Below are 22,662 nucleotides of genomic sequence, written 5' to 3'. Positions count from 1 at the left end.
AATGTTAGAAAAGTAAGTCTGACCACATGAAGATTTCGCGAACATGTGGAAATATGGGAACTCATACACTGTTGGCGAGAGGGCAAACTGGCACATCAGCTCTGGAGAGCAATTCAGCAACATCCAGTAAAGTTCCTGCATTCTATCACAACCAATTAGACTTGGAGAGAAACTCTAGGACATGTGGAGCGGGATGTGCATTGTTTGTAATGGTGAAAACTAGAAAGAAACTAACCATCAAGAGGGGAATACAGTGACATATTCATAGTGGAATACTATACAGCGGTGAAGTGAATGAAATATTAGTAAATCTCATTATGGATCCATAAAGCAAGGTACAAAATAATACAGTATGACATTAGTTACATAAAATTTAAAACATGCAAAACAATATTCTCTATTCTTTACGGATACATATGTGTGTTAATGGTGTATATATATATATATATATATATATATATATATTGCGGTATGCAGGCCTCTTACTGTTGTGGCCTCTCCCGTTGCGGAGCACAGTCTCCGGACACGCAGGCTCAGCGGCCATGGCTCATGGGCCCGGCCGCTCTGCGGCACGTGGGATCTTCCCGGACCGGGGCACGAACCCGTGTCCCCTGCATCGGCAGGCGGACTCTCAACCACTGCGCCACCAGGGAAGCCCAATGGTATTTAAAAAAAAATTTTTTTTTAAATACAGTAAAAATGTGCTCTTTTCCTCCCTGGCTACCTGTTATCTAGCAGCCATCATGAATGGCCCATTAGTTATTTGTACCAGAGTGTTCATCACTAATGCAGTGCTTCAGCAGATACAAATGGTCATAAGATGCCCTTTACCCTAGAAAGGCAACAGTACCTAAAATATTGAGACAATAAGCTAAAGTACACAAGACCACCCAGATGTCATCTTTGTCTTCAGATTCAGAACCCACTTGGGTGGTGACAAGACAACAGGCTTTGGCATGATTTATGATCACTTAAACCACACTGAGAGGGCTTCCCTGGTGGCACGGTGGTTAAGAATCCGCCTGCCAATGCAGGGGACACGGGTTCAAGCCCTGACCCGGGAAGATCCCACATGCCGCGGAACAACAAAGCCCGTGCACCAAAACTACTGAGCCTGCGCTCTGTAGCCCGCAAGCCACAACTACTGAGCCCATGTGCCACACCTACCAAAGCCCACGCACCTAGAGCCCGTGCTCCACAGCAAGAGAAGCCACTGCAATGAGAAGCCCGCGCCCCGCAATGAAGAGTAGCCCCCGCTCACCGCAACTGGAGAAAAGCCCGCGCGCAGCAATGAAGACCCAACGCAGCCAAAAATAAGTAAATAAATTTATAAAACAAAATAACCACACTGAGAGAAAGCTACGCACAGAATTTGTAAGACATGGACTGTATGAGAAGAAAAAGACCTAAAGAGAACACTGAAAGGAATGCAACGGAAGAGTAAAGTTAAGAGGACTACAAAGGCAAATATCAGTGCTGACAAAGGTTAAAGATGGTGCAAGGGCTCGACCTGTGACAGTCTGGCAGATTTTCCACCAGATATGTAGTTGATAACTACGTATTTAAATAAAACTGAGTGGCCAGTACAAACATGGGTTTTCTATACTTTTCATTCATTTTATATAATTAAAAAGTATACCTAGAGACCCTGTAGTACATGAGTGTGTGGATAAATGGTTCTCTCTACCTAGAAGGCTATACTATAAACCAAGTTTTTAAGCAGGAGTTGGCTTGATGGATATGCAGTTGGATTCAGGAGAAATAGGGGGATGATCTTACAGCCAGCAGTCAGGAGCTAAGTGACCACAGTAGGCCACTTTCTTCCTCTGGGGAAGAGAGACATTTGCCAATCTGACCAGTACTGCATGTTCCAGGGTCTGGGTGAACCCTGCCGCAACACTACTAGAGATGAAAACACATCTCTCCCTGGGCGCCATCCCGCTTCTATCCAGCGTCAGTCTAACGGTCTTCACATGAGGCTCTGGATTGGCTTTGGGCATTTCCAAGGCCTACAGTCACACACTTTCTCCACTCTGCCCCGGAACTTAAGGGTTTCAATGGAGGGAGGCAAAGTTTCAGGTACACAAAGTGGCAGGTGCTTGTAATATTCAATTTGCATTTGGCAATGGCCCTTCCAAGGAGATAACCAGGGATCGGGGCCTTGCACTATTTTAGCTTTGCTAGCGCCTCGTTATCAAGGCCTCAGTACAAATGTCACCCAAGGAATGCCTGAAGGCTTAAGGCATTCCCTGACCATCCAATCTAAAAAGCCAGTCACCCTGTTCTGTTTTTATACCTATTTGAATTTGCCGTATCCGTTTTTGTTTTCTCTTTGCCACTTACACTGAATATAAGCTCCATGAAAGCAGTGACCCTCAATCTGCCTCCCTGTCACCGGCGCCCAGAAGGAAGCACCGAACCCGATTGCCTTTAATAAGAATTTGTTGGGCAGTGAGTTGCTGGATAGTTTGGGGAGGGTCGCTACGGCAGCAGCCGCTCGAGCCACTCTAGAGATACGAATTCGAATCAGCCCCACGAAGGAGTACGGACACTTTCCCTGACCCTTCAGTGCTGAAAACCGGAGCAGAGGCAGCAGACACCGGGGATCCGCGATCTGAGACAGCCTCTTCTGTGCGTTCCAGACCCGAAACAGCGAGAGGCATTCCCGGAAGTGGAGACTGGGGGCGGCGGAAATGCTACCGAGGCTCGGAGCTGCGGTGGGGAGACTGCTGTGGGGCTGGGCACCTGTGGGTTCCCACCACCCCACCCATCCCCGACCTAGCAACCTCTTTCCCACCCACCCACCTCCCTGGGTGGAATCTTGGGCCCCAGGCGAGACGACTGGGCGGCCAGCGCTCCACTCAGCCGGCTGGTCTGTTTGAGGGTTGCCCTGACGACACCCACTTCCGGGAGCAGGGCTCGGCGAATCCGGCTCGCCGGGTGCGGGCGGGCCCCGGAGGCCTTCCCGGACTGTGTGGATCGTTGCTCGCCAGCACCTGCTCCCGGGAGTGGAGGGCGAGGTCTCCGCCCCCGCCTCGGGGTGTGACCTTGAGCGGCGGCCCTCAGACTGTTTCTTTGTTGCTCCTGGCAACAGCCACTTCCGGGAGCGAGTGCAGTTCCCCCAGCAACGCGAGCCCCGGAGCCCCGGGTTCCCGCCTCCCAGCGGCAGTTAGTCGGTCGGTCGTCGCTGTTCGCCGCTCATCCTGGGCCTTCTCGCCTCCTCGGCGGGACCTCCGGAGCCACCATGGTTCTGCTGCACGTGAAGCGGGGCGACGAGAGCCAGTTCCTGCTGCAGGCGCCGGGGAGCACGGAGCTGGAGGAGCTCACGGTGCAGGTGGCCCGGGTCTACAACGGGCGGCTCAAGGTGCAGCGCGTCTGCTCAGGTGCGGCCCGGCGGCGCGGCGAGTTTGCCGGCTGGGTTGGGGTGGGGGCCCGCACCGCGAGGGCCCCGGAAGGGAAGAAGAAACTGGGCCATCTGGGACGAAGTTGGGCGGGACCAGCGAGGCTTTTTCGGGCAGGCTGGGGCCGAGGGTCAAGTTTGTGAAGATTTGCAAAGATATGCGGCAGCCGGGCTTGAAATGGGACAGCGGGGTTCGCCAGAGATGCTTCAAGAGCTGGTGGACCGCGAGGAGAGGCTCCCGGAGCCGGCGGGGAGGGCGCACCCCAGGGTCTGGGGGCCGGGATTGGGGCGCTGTGAGCAAACCGAAATAAACCCTGTACAGAGGAGGCAAGAGGCACAGGAGGGAGCCGGAAGCTTGGGCCCAAGAGCCGGTGTAGTGGATTTCAACAAGTGTGAGAGGTGGCACGACCACTGGGCCGTTTTTTACAAGTGAATTTCCTATTTTGAGACTTTGGAGGTAGAGCAGTTTCCGGTGGTGAGCCCCCCACCTTTGGGATGGCCTTCAGAGGTGAGAAACAGTGAGAGAGCCTCGGTGTTCTTGCCTCTCTTGGTGTTCCCTTCTCCAGGAAGCAAAGCCTGATTCTCCTGTTACAGTGTTTTGGTCACTGTCCTCTCGACACTCTGGAGCAGTGCCGTCCAAGGGAGCTTTCCACCGCGATGGAAAATGTTCCCAGGTTGTGCTGTCCAGTAAGGTATCCACTAAGCACAGGGGGCCGTTGAGCACCACGAAGAAACTGCGTTTTTTATTTCATTGCATTTCAACTTAAATCCAAGTAGCCACGTGCAGCTAATAACTGCCACATTAGGCAGCGCAGTACTTGACAGGATGCTACTCCAGGTGTGCTCTAGGGTGTGATTGTGTCTATAGTTATACCACGTGATTTTTGTACCATGGAGAACTCCTTAAGCGTCATGGTTTCTACCTTTATGGGTCATATGTATAGTTTCTTAGTAAAATTTACTGACTCCAAAACAAGCTCGATTAAGTGTTATTTTAAAATGAAAGCATTTGGGGAGAAAAGGGCCTCAACTTCTTCTTCTATGAAATTATCCATTGAAATGTGGTGCTGATTGTTCAGGCATGTTAGTGAACTTAAAACCCATTCATTTGGGACTTCCATGGTGGTCCAGTGGTTAAGACTCCGCGCTTCCACTGCAGGGGGCGCGGGTTCGATCCCTGGTGGGGGAACTAAGATCCTACATGCCATGCGACGTGACCAAAAAAAAAACCCAACCCATTCATTTAGTCTACAGTCCTTGTTATCAGCCGTGATTCAGGCAGGTCCCAGTGCTATGCCCACTGAAGACAGGGATGAATGAGACCAGCTCCTTGACCCCCCAGATACTTACAGTCTGGTGGGGAGAGAGATAATATGTATTGCGTAAATAGCCCATTAAGTTCCACCATTTGTTCCATAGTACTGTATTATTACAGGCCATCTAGTGTCTTCACACGGTGCTATGGGAAGACTTAGCTCCACCTACCTCCTTCATGTGAAAGAAAGAAGGGAGAGAGAGAGAGAAGGAAAGAGAAGAAAGAAAGAAAGACAGTTTTGCAAGGTTGAAATGTGGATTCGTTTTGGGGTGAATATATACGGAACAGGAAAAATATAAAGCATGCATCTGAATAGTGAACATGATACTAGAAAATCAAGATCTTGTCTCTGCCACTGTGGAAGGGCATGAGCTGCCTTATATCCTCCCCAATGATCAGATGTACATAAATCCTTTATAAAGTATTTATATAAAGTTTTATATACAGTAGTTGAAGTGTGACCAGAGCAAGCCTCAGGTGATACAGCTGCAAATTAGGGAAGATGAGGATGTTGATAACGGTCTGGCCTACCTCTCAAGGTTAAATTAAATGAGATACGCCATGTGAACGCACTTGGAAAACCATAACTCCCTATGTGGATGTGTATTCAGACTGTCAATGAATTTGAATTTGTGCTTCCTGAGTGCTGGGAAGTATAACATAGCACCGTGGGTTAGAGCACAGAACCTGTAGCCTGTGAACGGTGGGTAAACACCCAGACTCTCTGCATCTGTTGACCTAGGACAAATTGGTGAGCATTTGTCAGAGGTCAAGGACAGATCTGGCACATAGCAAGTGGCATCAGAGTGTTTGTTAAATAAAATAGCCAATGGGCAAGACCCCCGACCACTAGGGAGCTTACATTCCAATGAGGTGTAAGGTTTTATGATGATGACTACCATACATATTGTCTAACTTTCTCTTGTTTTTAAGAAATGGAAGAATTAGCAGAACATGGCGTATTTCTCCCTCCCAATATGCAAGGACTGACTGATGACCAAATTGAAGATTTGAAATTAAAGGATGAATGGGGTGAAAAGTGTGTCCCCAGTGCGGGTTCAGTATTTAAAAAGGATGATATTGGACGAAGGAATGGACAAGGTAATTCACATTTTTCTTCTCTCTGCATGCCTGAGTATAGCGATAAGTACGAAAGCAGTTCTTTAAGTTAAAAAATTATGAAATACTTATAAATACAAACTTATAAAATACTTATAAATACAAACTTATAAAATACTGCACCATGTAACTACTTGTAAAACACTAATCCAGAATGAATTAGGTGGAAAAGAAGACATCTGTCTTCTTGCTCTAAGTTGCAGCTAGCTTTTAAATGTGATAGATGAACCATAAGAAATTACCATTTTTTGTTCTTCTTTCTCTAATTGCTTTAGGTGCAAGGTTAGGTTGTTTATTTGAGATGTTTCCTGTTTCTTAAGGTGGGATTGTATTGCTATAAACTTCCCTCTTAGAACTGCTTTTGCTGCATCCCATAGATTTTGGGTCATCGTGTCTCCATTGTCATTTGTTTCTAGGTATTTTTTTATTTCCTCTTTGATTTCTTCAGTGATCACTTGGTTATTAAGTTATTAAATAGTGTATTGTTTAGCCTCCATGTGTTTGTATTTTTTACAGATCTTTTCCTGTAATTGATATCTAGTCTCATAGCGTTGTGGTCGGAAAAGATACTTGATACAATTTCAGTTTTCTTAAATTTACCAAGGCTTGATTTGTGGCCCAAGATATGATCTATCCTGGAGAATGTTCCATGAGCACTTGAGAAGAAAGTGTATTCTGTTGTTTTTGGATGGAATGTCCTATAAATATCAATTAAGTCCATCTTGTTTAATGTATCATTTAAAGCTTGTGTTTCATTATTTATTTTCATTTTGGATGATCTGTCCATTGATGAAAGTGGAGTGTTAAAGTCCCCTACTATGAATGTGTTACTGTTGATTTCCCCTTTTATGGCTGTTAGTATTTGCCTTATGTATTGAGGTGCTCCTATGTTGGGTGCATAAATATTTACAATTGTTATAACTTCTTCTTGGATCGATCCCTTGATCATTACGTAGTGTCCTTCTTTGTCTCTTCTAATAGTCTTTATTTTAAAGTCTATTTTGTCTGATATGAGAATTGCTACTCCAGCTTTCTTTTGGTTTCCATTTGCATGGAATATCTTTTTCCTTCCCCTTACTTTCAGTCTGTATGTGTCTCTAGGTCTGAAGTGGGTCTCTTGTAGACAGCATATATATGGGTCTTGTTTTTGTATCCATTCAGCCAATCTGTGTCTTTTGGTGGGAGCATTTCGTCCATTTACATTTAAGGTAATTATTGATATGTATGTTCCTATTCCCATTTTCTTAATTGTTTTGGATTTGTTATTGTAGGTCTTTTCCTTGTCTTGTGTTTCTTGCCTAGAGAAGTTCCTTTAGCATTTGTTATAAAGCTGGTTTGGTGGTGCTGAACTCTCTCAGCTTTTGCTTGTCTGTAAAGGTTTTAATTTCTCCATCAAATAATGAGGTCCTTGCTGGGTAGAGTAGAAAGTTAGATCAATGGAACAGGATAGAAAGCCCAGAGATAAACCCACGCACATATGGTTACCTTATCTTTGATAAAGGAGGCAGGAATGTACAGTGGAGAAAGGTCAGCCTCTTCAATAAGTGGTGCTGAGAAAACTGGACAGGTACATGTAAAAGTATGAGATTAGATTACTCCCTAACACCATACACAAAAATAAGCTCAAAATGGATTAAAGACCTAAATGTAAGGCCAGAAACTATCAAACTCTTAGAGGAAAACATAGGCAGAACACCCTATGACATAAATCACAGCAAGGTCCTTTTTGACCCACCTTCTAGAGAAATGGAAATAAAAACAAAAATAAACAAATGGGACCTAATGAAACTTAAAAGCTTTTGCACAGCAAAGGAAACCATAAACAACACCAAAAGACAACCCTCAGAATGGGAGAAAATGTTTGCAAATGAAGCAACTGACAAAGGATTAATCTCCAAAGTTTACAAGCAGCTCATGCAGCTCAATAACAAAAAAACAAACAACCCAGTCCAAAAATGGGTAGAAGACCTAAATAGACATGTCTCCAAAGAAGATATACAGACTGCCAACAAACACATGAAAGAATGCTCAACATCATTAATCATTAGAGAAATGCAAATCAAAACTACAATGAGATATCATCTCACACTAGTCAGAATGGCCATCATCAAAAAATCTAGAAACAATAAATGCTGGAGAGGGTGTGGAGAAAAGGGAACACTCTTGCACTGCTGGTGGGAATGTGAATTGGTACAGCCCCTATGGAGAACAGTATGGAGGTTCCTTAAAAAACTACAAATAGAACTACCATATGACCCAGCAATCCCACTGCTGGGCATGTACCCTGGGAAAACCATGGTTCAAAAAGAGTCATGTACCAAAATGTTCATTGCAGCTCTATTTACAATAGCCCAGAGATGGAAACAACCTAAGTGTCCATCATCGGATGAATGGATAAAGAAGATGTGGCACATATATACAATGGAATATTACTCAGCCATAAAAAGAAATGAAATTGAGCTATTTGCAATGAGGTGGATGGACCTAGAGTCTGTCATACGGAGTGAAGTAAGTCAGAAGGAGAAAGACAAATACCGTATGCTAACACATATATATGGAATTTAAGAAAAAAAAATGTCATGAAGAACCTAGGGGTAAGACAGGAATAAAGACACAGACCTACTAGAGAATGGACTTGAGGATATGGGGAGGGGGAAGGGTAAGCTGTGACAAAGCAAGAGAAAGGCATGGACATATACACTACCAAATGTAAGGTAGATAGCTAGTGGGAGCTAGTGGGAAGCAGCCGCATAGCACAGGGAGATCAGCTCTGTGCTTGGTGACCGCCTGGAGGGGTGGGGTAGGGAGGGTGGGAGGGAGGGAGATGCAAGAGGGAAGAGATATGGGAACATATGTATATGTATACCTGATTCACTTTGTTATAAAGCAGAAACTAACACACCATTGTAAAGCAATTATACTACAATAAAGATGTAAAAAAAAAAAAAGAAATTACCATTTTTGTAGGCAACAAGTGATTGAAAATTGGCATTTTCATGTGGTTCGACCTAATCGTTTGAGGGGATAATCATTGATAATGTATTGAAGGGTGTGTTTTGTTATAGTTTTTAGATCAGGGTTTATTTAGAGATTCTGTGTGGAAGGAGGAAATAAATGTCAGCCCAACAGTCTCCGCTCGAATTGAGGACATGTCTCTCTTGTACAGAGCAGCTTAGGACACACCAGCACACTGAAGAAATTCCTCTTGTTTTAGTATATGGTTGTTTGTGTGGAATTGGAAGGAAAAAGGGATGATAACCCATTTTGATAGCTTCTTATCCCTTTTAACCTGCATAAAAAACTCCATTTAAAAGACTATAGGGGCTTCCCTGGTGGCGCAGTGGTTGAGAGTCCACCTGCCAATGCAGGGGACATGGGTTCGTGCCCCGGTCCGGGAAGATCCCACATGCCGTGGAGCAGCTAGGTTCGTGAGCCATGGCTGCTGAGCCTGCACGTCTGGAGCCTGTGTTCCGCAACGGGAGAGGCCACAACAGTGAGAGGCCCGCGTACGGCAAAAAACACAAAAACATCAACAAAAAAGACTATAATTGGGACTTCCCTGGTGACGCAGTGGTTACGAATCCGCCTACCAATGCAGGGGACACGGGTTCAAGTCCTGGTCCGGGAAGATCCCACATGCTGCGGAGCAACTAAACCCGTTCACCGCAACTACTGAACCTGTGCTCTACAGCCCGCGAGCCACAACTACTGAGCCCATGTGCCACAACTACTGAAGCCCGTGTGCCTAGAGCCCGTGCTCTGCAACAAGAGAAGCCACTGCAATGAGAAGCCCACGCACCACAATGAAGAGTAGGCCGAACTCGCTGCAACTAGAGAAAGCCCGCGCGCAGCAACGAAGACCCAATGCAGCCAAATAAATAAATGAAGAAAGTTTATCATGGATTCTTTAAAAAAAAAATAAAATAAAAGACTATAATTGATCAGTCAACAAACACCTAAGTATCTACTATGCCCTTAAAACACTATTAGGAGCGAAAGAAATAAAGTGTCCCTATAAGGCCTTTGCATGCTCAGAAATTTTTTTTTTTAGTATTGAAGATAATAGGAATTTCTAGTATTGTTTCTTTTGAACGTTAACCTAGAAAATAGTTGGTTGTCTTCCACATCTTTTCATACCTAAACCCATTCTCAATTTGGAGAGATCTTTTGCTTTTTAGGAGGAATTGCATGAATGAAAAAACTAATGGTACTCGTAAGAAGAGTTAACAGTTTATTTTTACCAGTTAACAGTTTATTTTTATAAACTGTTTATTTTATAAACAGTTTATTTTTACCATTATTCATCTTTAACCAAGATTGTCTTAATCACTTTTATTTTAATACAGTTTTGTATTTCTAGTATTTTCAATGGCTATGTTATTTATTCAGCATATGAAGTTTGAAAGATTTTTACCTAATTTCTTACAGCCAGCTCTCCTGTATCCCTCATCTGAATTCCATTCTTATACTTTCTCTCATCTCACTTCCTCCCTGACGCAGACAGAAGGGATTAAGATGTTTAAGAAGAGTTTTAAAGATGGCTGTCTCTCTCTCCCTTCCCTTTTTTATTTTCATAGCTCCAAATGAAAAGATGAAGCAAGTTTTAAAGAAGACTATAGAAGAAGCCAAAGCAATAATATCGAAGGTTAGCTTTTTAAATGAAGCCTTTCTTTCCTTTCCTTTCCTCCCTCCCTCCTTCCCTCCCTCTCCCTCTCTGTCTTTCCTTTTCTCTTTCCTTCTTTCTTTCTTTTTCTTTCTTTCTTTCTTTTCTTCCTTTCTCTCTCTTTCTTTCTCTCCCTCTCTTTCTCTCCCCCTCCCTCCTTCCCTCCTTCCTCCTTCCAGAGGCAAGGGAAACAAGCATGTTCGGGGTGGGCCCTAGCTTTTCCTTTTCATAATTGTCCTCAATCCTCCCAGTTCTTTCAGGTCTGACAGAAATGGGTGTCGGCTTGTGTAAATGTGGTTCACGTATGAATTGATGCATATATGATTTTGTTTCCTTAACTTTTTTTTTTTTAGTTGAAGTATAGTTGATTTACAATATTGTGTCAGTGTCAGGTGCACCGCATGGTGATTCAGTTGTGGTTTTTCCTGATTATATTCTATTTTAGGTTATTACAAGATATTAACTATAAGTTCCTGTGCTACACAGTAAACCCGTACTGCTTGTCCGTTTTATGTTTTGTAGTTTGTAACCCTTAAGAGCTAATGAAAGTGGAACGGGGAGATGCGAACGTTGTAACCACATGCTGGATCTACAGATACCTGACTGGCACAGCATGTGTTTATTACGAATTAGCTTTTTGTAATTGTCTTAAGTATTTACACAAAAAGTGTTTCATTGAAGGAGAAATATACCATTGACATGCCTATACTGTGAGTCTGGAGGAGAATAATTTAAGGATTTTTCAAGAATTGAATGTTTTTATCAGTCGCTTTTGTTTATGTGTCGCTGGGACTAGTTGCTCCCACCCGCCACTGCAGGCCTTCTCGCTTGATAACTGCTTTTTCTTCTGTTCCTCTCAATGCACTGGGCATAACTGTTATTTCTAAACCAACATTTCCCGAATTCTTCAAGCTCTTAACTAATCCTTTAAGTGCTTCAGGAAAGGCTGCCCTTCTGCCTGTTAATATAGGAAAGACTCTGGGAAAGCCGACAAGGAAGGCTTCGGTTCGATCCAATGTTTGCAAAATGCATGTGACTGCAGAACCTTTTTTTAAAAGGATAATAGCTAGTAACATCTAGTCAAATGGGCACATCTCAGAGCACGTTAGGAGAACAGTGGCCTGCACCCTGCTCCGCCCCCTTCACTCCCCACTCTTGCTTCTGTGGGTATCCTTCCTATTCATTTGTATCACTTCTTCCCTTTGCCTGTGTGTCTTTTTACATAGTCATGTCATAGTTGAGAGAGAGAGGTTTCCCAAGGGCTCCAGTCGCTTTGCTGCAGCGATTTTCCCAAAGTTGCAGAGCTCCTGGGTGGCCAGGCCTCACTTCTCACCCGGGGCTTCCACGCTGCTTCCCAAATGCAGCCGGCGTCGCTCTCGCCTCCCTAGACCCTGCCCTGCGGGGGGCACTTAGCCCTGTGGGTCAGAACCCACTGGGCGAGCAGGAAGGAAGAGTTCAGGTCCCAGCAGCCCCACTGTGACCAGTCCCTTGGCCCTGGGCCTGGGACTCCACCTCCATTGCTCAGGTTCCTCAGGGGGAGAGTGGAAGACGGTGGAATATCGAAACTGGGGCTCCTTGGGGTGGGACGATGGTGTCCATGCCGCCTCTCTTCCTGGGACCCACCCTCTGCTGTGAGTGGGAGACCAGGACAGCGGGGAATCTCTGTCGTCCTGAGGCCGCACCGTGAGTTTCTCTGTTACCCAACCATGGCATCTGGTGGGGAATCACCGCCCTTGACATTGGTGGAGTTTTTGTAGAAAATGACCCCGTGGCGCCCCCTTTCTGCATATATTGGTAGTGGGGGGTGGAGCCCTCCGAGTGGGACAGCTTCCCTCCGGTGACCCCGGATCCGGGAGATCGTCACACCATCTCTACGGCATGTGCCCCTCCTGGGAAGGCCTGATTTATGAGGATGTATGACTTGGAAACAATTTCACAAGCCGCACTGGGAGTAAGTAAGGCAGGAATATTACCTCCGTCCTACAGATGAGAACGTAGGTTTAGAGAGTTTAAATCTGGGCCTCCAGGGCATTCTGTCTTCCCTGGGGTGCATCAGCTTCAGGCCACGGGTGCTGCCTGGTCCCCGGTCCCCCCGGGACTTGGGCATCCACGCTGATGATCCGTGTTGCACCAGGTCACGGGACTCCTGCATTTCCTCGGAAGCAAGGATTTTCACCTCCCTTCCGTGTCACTTGCCTACAGCTCGGTCAGGTTATAACTCACAGTTACTCAGAGCGGTTCCGTCTCAGATGTGGGCCCTGATGTCGCCCTCGTAGTGCAGGATCCTCCACCCTTCCCTGCCCCCGCCCTTGCCCCCCAGCCCCTTGTCAGCATGCCAAGGGTTCCCGATAACCCCTCTCCCCTGCCTTGCCTCCCAGCCCAGCGGGGCCCCAGGTGGCCTCTTCCGGGCTCCGGGTCTCTGCGTGGCCCGTGCTCCTGGCCTGACCTCCTTTGCTGAGCAAGCTCTGACCTCATGGGGACTGCGGGCCCGCTGGCCCTCCCCCCAGCCTGTCTCAGACCTTTCCTCTCCTTGGGCTCCTGCCCTCTCACCTTCTCCGTGGTGGCAGATCTGCCTCCTGCTTTGGTAGTGAGGTCGAGGCCGTCTGGCGTAAGCCCTCGGTTTTCTGTCCCCCCTGCAAACCGTCTCTTCCTGCATCTCTCTCGTTCTTCCCTCGAAACTGACCAGTGTCTCCTGCCCCTGGGCTCTCCCACTTCCGCTGCTGCCCCCACTCCAGCTGGTCTGCATCCCCCCTTCTAGAAACCCAGGAGGAATAATGCCTTAGGCTCTCCTGTCCTATGGCAGCCTCTGCTCTGTAAGCACACTCGGGCCTCCTACCTTAGCCTGAAATCAATCCTCTGCAGCTTAACCTTCCACCTGCCCCCCCAACACTCGCCTCCCCCATCTTCCCGCCCCCAGCAGCTTTCCCGAAGGAGAGGCCCCCAGATCCTCGGACCAGATGCTCCCGGGTTTCTCAGAACCTGGCCTCTGTTTTCTTCCGCCACAGAAATGGCCGCCTCAGGACCAACAGTGACCCCCCTCCTGCAAATCCAGGGGCTTTTCCCGTCTGGCTCCTGGACTCCTCTCTGTCTTTCGACCACGTACATGAGCCTCCTCTTTCCTGGTTCCCTCCTGGCTTCCTGGTTGCTGTTTTCTCTGGCTCTTGCCTCTTAAATTTGGTGTTTCTCAAAGTACTTTATCCTGAATCTCTTCTCTTTTCTTTCTGCTCTTTCTTCCTCGGCATTTTATCTTCTCTGCCAAATACAGATTCCACTCTCCACAATAACGCTCAAATCTCTGTCCTCTACCCCAGCATCTTCCTTTACTTGCAACCTGAGTTTCCAGCTGGTTTCTAGAAGGTTCTACCTGAAAGTCCAACCAGCACTTCAAACTCAAGTTTTCTAGACCTGAACTCATTGATTCCTCTGCCCTGTGTTCTTTACCCAAGAGGAAGCACTTCCTGCAGACTTTCCATTTCTACTAAGAGCCACTGCTGTCTCGGTTATCCAGGCTCAGTGTCACCTTCGTCACTTCCTCTCTGTCACTCATATGCCTTAAGTCTGGTCCTGTACCGTCCACTCCCATGGATTTAAGATGCATCTTAAATCCAACCCCTCGTTTCATTTCCACGGTCACCACTTTATTTAAGGCTCCCCTGATAGCCTTTTTTTTTTTTTTTTTCGGTACGTGGGCCTCTCACTGCTGTGGCCTCTCCTGTCGCGGAGCACAGGCTCCGGACGTGCAGGCTCAGCGACCATGGCTCACGGGCCCAGCTGCTCCGCGGCACGTGGGATCCTCCTGGACCGGGGCACGAACCCGCGTCCCCCGCATCAGCAGGTGGACTCCCAACCACTGCGCCACCAGGGAAGCTCCCCTGATAGCCTTTGTGTTCAGACACCAGCTGGGGGGCCTGTAACTCAGCTCTGACACTAACTACCCAGGGCTGGCATGGACCCCGCAAGCTAAAGGGTGAGTTCCTCAGCCAGACTCGCCCGACTTCCGGCACCAGGTGACCTGCCCTCTGTCTGGTTTGGCCGCAGGTTTGGAGGTTCCCACCACCCCCCTTCAGGTTCAGTGATTTGCTTGAATGACGCACCGAACACGCTGCAAGTGCTGTAGTTCCTATTTTGTTGTAAAGTTTTGTTACAAAGCATACAACTCAGAAACCGCCGGATGGGAGAGACCCGTAGAGCCAAGTTAGAGCCAGGGGCAGGGGGTGCAGAACCTCCGTGGCCTCTCCTCCTCGTGGACCCCGGCTGCACACCTTCAGTGTGCTCTCCATCCAGGAGCTCCACTGAGCTTCAGCGTCCAGAATTTTTATCAGGGTTCCATTGTGTGGACCTGATTGGTTAAATCAGTGGCCACATGACTGAGCTCCTCTCCAATCCCCTTCTCCAGAGGTGGTGATGATGGGGGTGCGGGGAGGGTGTCTGAAAGCTCCAACCTGCTAGTCCCAGCTTGGGCTTCCTGGGGGGGCGACCCCTCGCCAAACTATCCAGGAGTTCACATGGATCACCTCGTCAGCATGAACACAGGTCTGGTCAGAGGGGGCTGGTTAGGAATAATGACAACCCTATCACTCAGGAAATGCCAAGGGTTTTTGAAGCTCTGCGCCAGGAACGGGGGGCAAAGACCAGATACACTCTCGATTACGTCACACCTTTCTCTGCACTCTTCAGAGCCTGCTACGTGGTCTGCCCCCGCCCGGGTCCATTCTACAACCACTGCAAGATGAGTCTCACAGCGTCACCACTTCTTCCCAGAGAAGCCACTCGCTGCCCATCGCCTCACTGTCAATGCTAACTCCTCAGCCTGGCGTTCACGGCCATCCCAAAACAGGCTCCAGCCTGGCCGGCCAGCAGTGCCTTCCCTTCCCCGAGCTGCGTGGGCTGCTAGCTGTGACCTGCTTTTCTTTGCCGTTGCTTGTCCCGAAGCACTCTGTTCCCTGAGATGCCGTCCCCTCTGCCCTGTTTCCTGATGCCCTCTCGCATCTGTACCGCTGGACTGGGGTTCCTCCCCTCAGAGTGTCCTCTGCACTTCACCCCTCTTGGTGCCGCTCGTATCCTGCCTTATAACCGAGGTCGTGGTGGCCATGGCTCAGCCCCAGGAATAGACCGTAGTCCCTTTGGTAGCGAGTGCCGTCCGATTCTTTCTGTCGCTCTGGCAGTATCTGGCACGGGTCTTGTACAAGAACTTGATTGAGGTTTGTTGAATCGATCAGCTGCATCATAGATAACAATGCCTGTTATCACTTTCAGAAACACGTGGAAGCCAATGTCTGCGTTACCATGGAGATGGTGAAAGACGCCTTGGACCAGCTTCGAGGTGCAGTGATGATTGTTTATCCCATGGGGTTGCCGCCATACGATCCTATCCGGATGGAATTTGAAAATAAAGAAGATCTGTCGGGGAGTCAGGTATGTGGCTCTTGGGGTTTCTTCCAGGTGAGTTCCTTCCCTCCCCCAGCCCCCAAAGAGCAGCAGCCCCTCCGATTTGACCTTTCTCTGCTGATGTAGTTTGTTGCTTCATACACAGCTTTCCATTTTGCTAGACTAGGCTTCAGAGCAGAGTTGTGAATTCAGGGGAGGACCCCGAGGACGTGCTCCTGGCTGAGGGCTTGGCCCCCACACACAGGGGTGGCAAGAGACAAGGGAGTAACTGAAAACAGTCCCATTTTCTTTGACCACTGGGAAGCCAAAACCCTAATTCGTGCCTATTGCTACCCAAACGTATCGGTCCCTTTGCATGGAATTTTGTGTTCTAGCCTTATCTCTTTTTTTTTCCCCAATACATTTATTTATTTATTTATGCGTTCATTCATTCATTCATTCTTGGCTGCGTTGGGTCTTCGTTGCTGCACGTGGGCTTTCTCTAGTTGTGGCGAGCAGGGGCTACCCTTTGTCGCGGTGCACGGGCTTCTCATTGTGGTGGCTTCTCTTGCTGCGGAGCATGGGCTCTAGGCACGCGGGCTTCAGTAGTTGTAGCTCGCTGGCTGTAGAGCGCAGGCTCAGTAGTTCTGGCGCACAGGCTTAGTTGCTCCGCGGCACGTGGGAGCTTCCCGGAGCAGGGCTCGAACCCCTGTCCCCCGCATTGGCAGGAGGATTCTTAACCACTGTGCCACCAGGGAAGCCCCTAGCCTTACCTCTTGCTCCTTATTATTTTCTTAGCTTTATGTTCCACTTTCCTTTGTTTTTCTCATTTTTTCATTCCTTATCCTGTGGAACGGTATCTTTTTCTCTGAGCCATCTTAAATAGGCAGGATATGCAGAAGCAAACGAACAGCCCCATTATACCTCTACAGCTCTTCCTCAATTTATGATGGGATTATGCCCCAACAAACCCAGCGTAAGTTGAAAATGCATTGAATACATTTAACCTACCAAATATCATAGCTTAGCCTAGCCCACCTGAAACGTGCTCAGAACACTTACATTAGCCAGCCGTTGGGCAAAGTCATCTAACACAAAGCTCGTTTTATAATAGTGTGATTTATTGAATACTGTACTAAAAGTGAAGAACAGAACTGTTGTCCGGTACGGACAGTTGTATCGGTTGATGACTCTGGCGATGACAAGTTACTGCCGTTGCCCAGCATCACGAGAAAGTCTCGTACTCTACATCACCAGGCCGAGAAGAAATCAAAATTCAAAATTTAAAGCATGGCTTCTACTGAATGCGTATCACTTTCACACCATCATATGGTCAAAAAGTCATAAATCGAACCATCGTAAGTCAGAGGCTTTTGTATTTAAACACCCAGCAGGATCCCCGTATTCTTCCCTGGCAGTAACCTAAAAATCCACCTAAGACAGACCTTGTATCATGGATGAGGGTGCAAATGAGATAGGATACCCGCCACCTTCCAGAAGTGACCTGAGTCAGGGCATGAGTTGAAACTAACAGGAAAGGTGCTGAAATGAGTGAGGGCTTTGAGTCGGGGGCATTAGTGCTGCCCGTGGGGGACGGCAGGGGAGGGCAGGGTGCTGGAAGCCTGTCCCACTTCCGATGCTGGGAGGGGCATTGGCCAGGCTCCCTGCCCGCAGGGCCGGGCCACACTCTTGGCCGTGTCCTGACTACCTTAAAGCTGGTTCTTACCGTGAACCCAGGCAGCACTCAGTGTCATCTCAGAATCAGAGGCACAATTGTGGTGGGCAGCGAAGGAGCTAAGACGAACAAAGAAGCTTTCGGACTACGTGGGGAAGAATGAAAAAACCAAAATTATCGTCAAGATTCAGCGGGTAAGTACTTTAACATGTCACTATTTTTCGCTTACTTGCAAACTGATAAAACTTTACATTAAATCTGAAAGATTTAAACTCTTGTGCAGACACTTTAATCCTGCCGGTCCAGGCTTAAAGTCAAACTGTCCTCTTTATGGGGCAACAAAAACATGAAGGAAATATGGATCGGTGGACGGTATCTGGAGTTTGTTTTAATTGGGGGGAAAGGAGAGTATGCTGCGTTCATTTCAACTTTAAAAATGAGGCTTACAAAAAAAAAAAAAAAAAAAAAAGGGCTTACAAGTAACTAAAAATGTTTCTTGAAATGAAAAATACAGCCCAGAGCACTGATCTCAAGTTTTTCTAAGTGCTGACAGTCTGTGTCCCCCACGATTGTCTCTACCCCTCCCTCACTGGACCTGCAGTGGCTGACTTGGGAATGGCTGTGACCAACACGGCACCCTCCAGCCTCCACTGTGAGGGCCCAGGGCCAGAGCGAGACTCCCCTCGTGATCCGCTGTGGATGACCAGAGATGCATGGCCTGTTTATCTTTAGCAGTCGGCAAAGGCAGTTGTAAGGCGTGAGCTGTAACTTCCTTATAAGAACGCCTCAGTCCGCAATTTGCTGTCCCCCCCGCCCCCGCCTTTTCAGAGGGGGCAAGGAGCTCCAGCGCGAGAACCCATCATTAGCAGCGAGGAGCAGAAGCAGCTGATGCTCTTCTATCACAGAAGACAAGAGGAGCTCAAGGTACCGTGTGACTGATGGCTTCTCAGCTAGCTGGCGCCTGGGGCGTTCACCCCCTCACCGCCAGGCCTTACTCTGGGCACGGGGGTAGCTCGGGGGCTCTTCAGGGTGTGGTGAGGGCACGTCCTGAGCTGCAGCCTCGCCGGGGCTGCGGGGGGCCCTGCCCGGTGTCCGCCTGCCTTAGGCTCTGGAGGTGTCCTGCTTCTGGGGACGTGGGGAGCAAGGAGGTTGGTCGTGGGTTCTGCAGAACACTTTCCTGAAATGCCTTCCTGAGCAAAATACGTTTGTGTCCAGAAACTGGAAGAAAATGACGACGATTCCTGTTTAAATTCTCCGTGGGCAGATAACACTGCTTTGAAAAGACATTTTCATGGAGTAAAAGACATAAAGTGGAGACCAAGATGAAGTTCACCAGTTGATGAAGCTTTCTAAAATATTAGCTCACCTTTCTTTTGGCAAAATAATAATAATAATAACTAAAAAGGACACCCACAGCTCTCTTTGAAAGTTGTTGAAATTTCTGGTTTTCCTAGTTGTTTTTCAGTTTGAATGTTTAAAATAAAAGTTATTCAAGGTTTTAGAACTTAATAAATACATCCTCAAAAGAATCCGCCTAAACTATTTTTATTTCAGGACGACTATCTGCTAATCTGAGGTTTTTCTTTGGCAAACTACTGAAGATATAGTTACAAACATTTTTTGCTTCCTGATTGCTGTATTGCAGGAGGTTGAAAGTACCTTTTGTCCCAGGGATCTGCTGTGAAACTTGGCTGTCAGTGGCCACTAGAGGCCGCCCGTCACTTCCTTACCCGCATTCTTCCTGGGCCCTCCCTGTGGAACTGTCAGAGGCCCAATTCTCAATCTTGTTTCAGAGACTGGCAGGGGGTCTAACTGTAGCCTCGTGTCTCCTAGCTTCAAAGGTGAAGTTCACCCCCTGGTTGAGACCTGGCTGGTCTTGTCTTCCAGGTGTAAAGGCTGTACCTGTGATGGAAGTTGGGTGGCCAAACTAGACTAACCTTAAAACTGGACAAATTCTTGTGTAGTTTCTGGGCTTTTCCTGAAAACAAATGCAGATCCTGGTAACCGATGGTTCTCCCCATGGGCTCACAAGAGCCTGCAGCTCTTGTCGTGCTGAGGTCGGTACCGAGGCTGACAGATGCAAACGCTGTTGGCTCGGTGACAACCACGCTGGCTCACCTGTCATCCTGACTGGTTTTCTAGGACATCTTTGCTTTTAAATTCTCCGACTCATCATCTCTGCAAATGCTGACGTCTCAGCAGCTCGAGTACATCTCTCAGATTGTGCAGCCAGAAGTGTCCAGCTGCATTTGGTCTGTAGAAGACTCTTCCCCTAGTTGGAGGAAACGCATCATGCTCACTCTGAGGAAGAGTGAAGTGACAAGGACGCTCCCTGCCCTGGTCTCCCTGTGCCCACTGCTCCTCGCCCGCCACGGTGCTGGAGCGCCCCGTACACGCACAGCCACAGGGATGGAGCTGGGGCCGGGGCCGGGGCCGGGACCCTGGGTTCCCAGACCTGATTCCGTTGTAGAGGGTGAGGACCGTCCATGTCTCCCCCAGCCCTTCACACATCGGCGAGACCCACTCAGAGTGCCCTCACCTCGAGGGGAGGCTTGGCTCCTGTCAGAGACGAGTGCCCCTGGAGAGCAGCCTACACAGGTTCTTCTCCCAGAACCCTCTGCAGCCTGTCCTCGTCTCCCCACAATCTCCAGGTTACTTAGGGCCCCTGCACTGACTAACATTTCTGCTGTCCTCAAAACAGCATTTTTCTAACGTGGCTTGTAACCGACTCTACGTCTTGATTGTACCTTACTCTTCTGATTGTCAAATTTTGTAAAATCAAGTTTGCATCTGTTTGCTTTTTGACTTTCATTATTATTTTATTTTTAGCAAAGTAGAGTTGACATGATATTGTATTAGTTTCAGGTGTAACTTTCATTGTAATTTTTTTTTTCATTATAATTATAAACATCTCTGTGGAAAGCCTCTGTCCTTGGATGATATAAAGTTCGCAATAAGATCCTGTGATTTTATGTGAGGAGCTCCCGCTCTTGTCAGTGCATAGTTCACACGCATGCGTGACAGCCGTACTTGAATTGCAGAAGACGTTAAGCCACGTGATCACAGTAGCTCTTCTTAAGAATCACTATTTCCGTATCACTAGGAATTCTTGACTCAATGGGATTTCAATGCTTTCTGTGGCCGTGACGGTTACTCTGTTGCTTCACATAATCACCGGAAATTGTTAACCAAAGGGCCACTGGCTTTTGAGTACAGAAATCACTGCATTACTATCATCACACTACAGCCCTTTATTGAATACTCACGTAAAACGCACAGTCCTCTCCTCGTCATAACCCCTGAGCTCTGTCCGTTCTGACGTAGCGGCTCCTCAGAAGGGCAGTACTGGAGCTGCCCCTTCACGGCCGTCTGTCTATAAGGAAGGGGGGCAGGCAGTCCCTGGGCGACTCTGTGCTAATGTGGGTTGATTCACTTCACATCCACTCCCTGAGGAAGGTGGTGGTGACCTCAGATGGGTGGCCTCGCTCATCCATGGTGGCCTGGCTAGTGAGGCTAGAGCCAAGGGCCACTCCCAGGACTTCCCAAGAAATCAACCTACCAGCAAAAGTCATCTTGCCAAATGGCCGGCTGTGGACCAGCTTAAGTAGGCAGGCCTGGGCTTTTCGGTGGGACCGTTGTTTTTTAATCCCATACATCTGTGGATCAATAGCAAGGAAACACAGTGCATGTTGTCTGTTGCCAGGCTGGGTCTGCGGTTTTGTCCTCCATAACTTGTCTTCTCACACGGTTGTTTCAGGGAGACCAGGAATGCCTGTAATAAAACTTGTCACCACCCAAAACCCTTTCCACCGGCAAACCGAAACCCCGGGCAGTGTTTCTGTCACAGGATTACGTTGTTCCTTGGCAACGGCTCTGCGAAGGCTGTGCCGTCAGGCTTGAAGTCAGCCGCCACGAGCTGAGGGCATGGCGGCCTTGAGCCGTTCTCCGTGAAGCCTCAGGAAACTGCGTCCATCGCCCACCCTTCATCCCAAGATCCCAGGGGTCGTCACTCTGTTCCTCCAAGTCCACTGGCCCCAGAGAGAGGGCCAGGAGAGATGTCACTGGTTCCCAAGAAAAGTTCGATACTGGATGTCAGAGTACGGAGCTGTTTCCCAGCTACCAACGTGCTAAGTGCTTTACGTGTGTTTTCTCGTTTACAACCTCTCGACAGCCAAATCAGGAAGAAACTAGTGTCGTCATTGCACCAATAAGGAAGCCCAAGCCCAGAAAGGTTCTTTCGCCCAAGGTGAAGCATCTAAAAGCCCACCTGCTTGCCCCAGAATCTGCCACGAACTATACGGTAAGTTTCCATGTATACCTAGTGTAGATGCGAAACCACGTGCTAGGGAACATCGGCGAGGGAACGTCCACGGAACCCGCCCCTGTGAAGGGCCCCAAGCAGGAGTGCTCTCTCCAGAGTGGGCAAGTGGCAGCCTTCGATTATTTTAACTTACTCTGAGGCCGATAGTGATGGGATTACAGGTCCTAAGACTGCTTCGTTTCACCAACCACTGAAAAGGGGGAAAAGAGATATGTGAGCCCACCCATGAGGTGCTTTAAGCAAACAGACACTTGGCTTGACTCTGAAACCACTGCCCAGAGCGATAAAAAGTGTCTGGGGTTGTGTCCCTGCTGGAGAAGGGACCCCAACCTGCTCTCAGGCCCAGCACACACGGGTCGTAGGACACTTTGCCGTAGGATTCTGGGCCACACTAGCATGGATTCAGAGGTTATTGGATGAGCAGATTCCCACAGGCCAAGTCCCAGGCTATCATTACTGTGAATAGATTGAACTCGCTGCATTCAGACCAAGAAAACAACAGCTACAGCTGTCTTGCTGTTGCAGCCACGGGACAGGGTTCCAGCATCGTCATGAAATGCAGAATGGGAAGTACCAGCAGCTCCGTTTGCAGTTTTGTCGCCTAAATCCCTGATCCTACAACCGTCTGTGTTGGGTGGCAGCCCTGCTCAGCAGCCCCGTGACCACAGCTGTGTCCCTGCCGTTCCCCTGACCCCACCCCAGTGCGCTTGGTATATCCGCCCAAGGTACCCAACGCGTTCTGTTGCTTTTCCTTGGCTCGTTGAGAGAGGCCGTCGTACTGCAGGTGCCCAGGTGGCCTCAG

General features: G+C 48.2%; 1 protein-coding gene across 1 annotated transcript; it reads left to right on the top strand.

Moving 5' to 3' along the window:
* Nucleotides 1-2,917: 2,917 nt before the first annotated feature.
* Nucleotides 2,918-19,057, top strand: LOC307187141 (cilia- and flagella-associated protein 298). Its single transcript, XM_079922897.1, has 7 exons — nucleotides 2,918-3,383; nucleotides 5,649-5,816; nucleotides 10,412-10,479; nucleotides 15,754-15,912; nucleotides 17,602-17,733; nucleotides 18,368-18,463; nucleotides 18,755-19,057. The coding sequence occupies exons 1-7, from the start codon at nucleotides 3,245-3,247 to the stop codon at nucleotides 18,863-18,865; spliced, it is 873 nt and encodes a 290-aa protein (XP_079779023.1). The 5' UTR covers nucleotides 2,918-3,244; the 3' UTR covers nucleotides 18,866-19,057.
* Nucleotides 19,058-22,662: the final 3,605 nt, after the last annotated feature.

The sequence above is a fragment of the Stenella coeruleoalba genome (assembly GCF_951394435.1).
Source record: "Stenella coeruleoalba genome assembly, chromosome: 5".
NCBI lineage: Eukaryota > Metazoa > Chordata > Mammalia > Artiodactyla > Delphinidae > Stenella > Stenella coeruleoalba.
This window is presented reverse-complemented; position numbering and strand designations above follow the sequence as displayed.

Excerpts from the sequence above, each read along its gene's own strand:
- LOC307187141 (XM_079922897.1), top strand. The coding sequence starts at position 3,245 with ATGGTTCTGCTGCACGTGAAGCGGGGCGACGAGAGCCAGTTCCTGCTG. Across the intron at positions 3,384-5,648 it reads GGTGCAGCGCGTCTGCTCAG|AAATGGAAGAATTAGCAGAA; the intron begins GTGCGGCCCGGC and ends CTTGTTTTTAAG. Across the intron at positions 17,734-18,367 it reads TTATCGTCAAGATTCAGCGG|AGGGGGCAAGGAGCTCCAGC; the intron begins GTAAGTACTTTA and ends CCGCCTTTTCAG.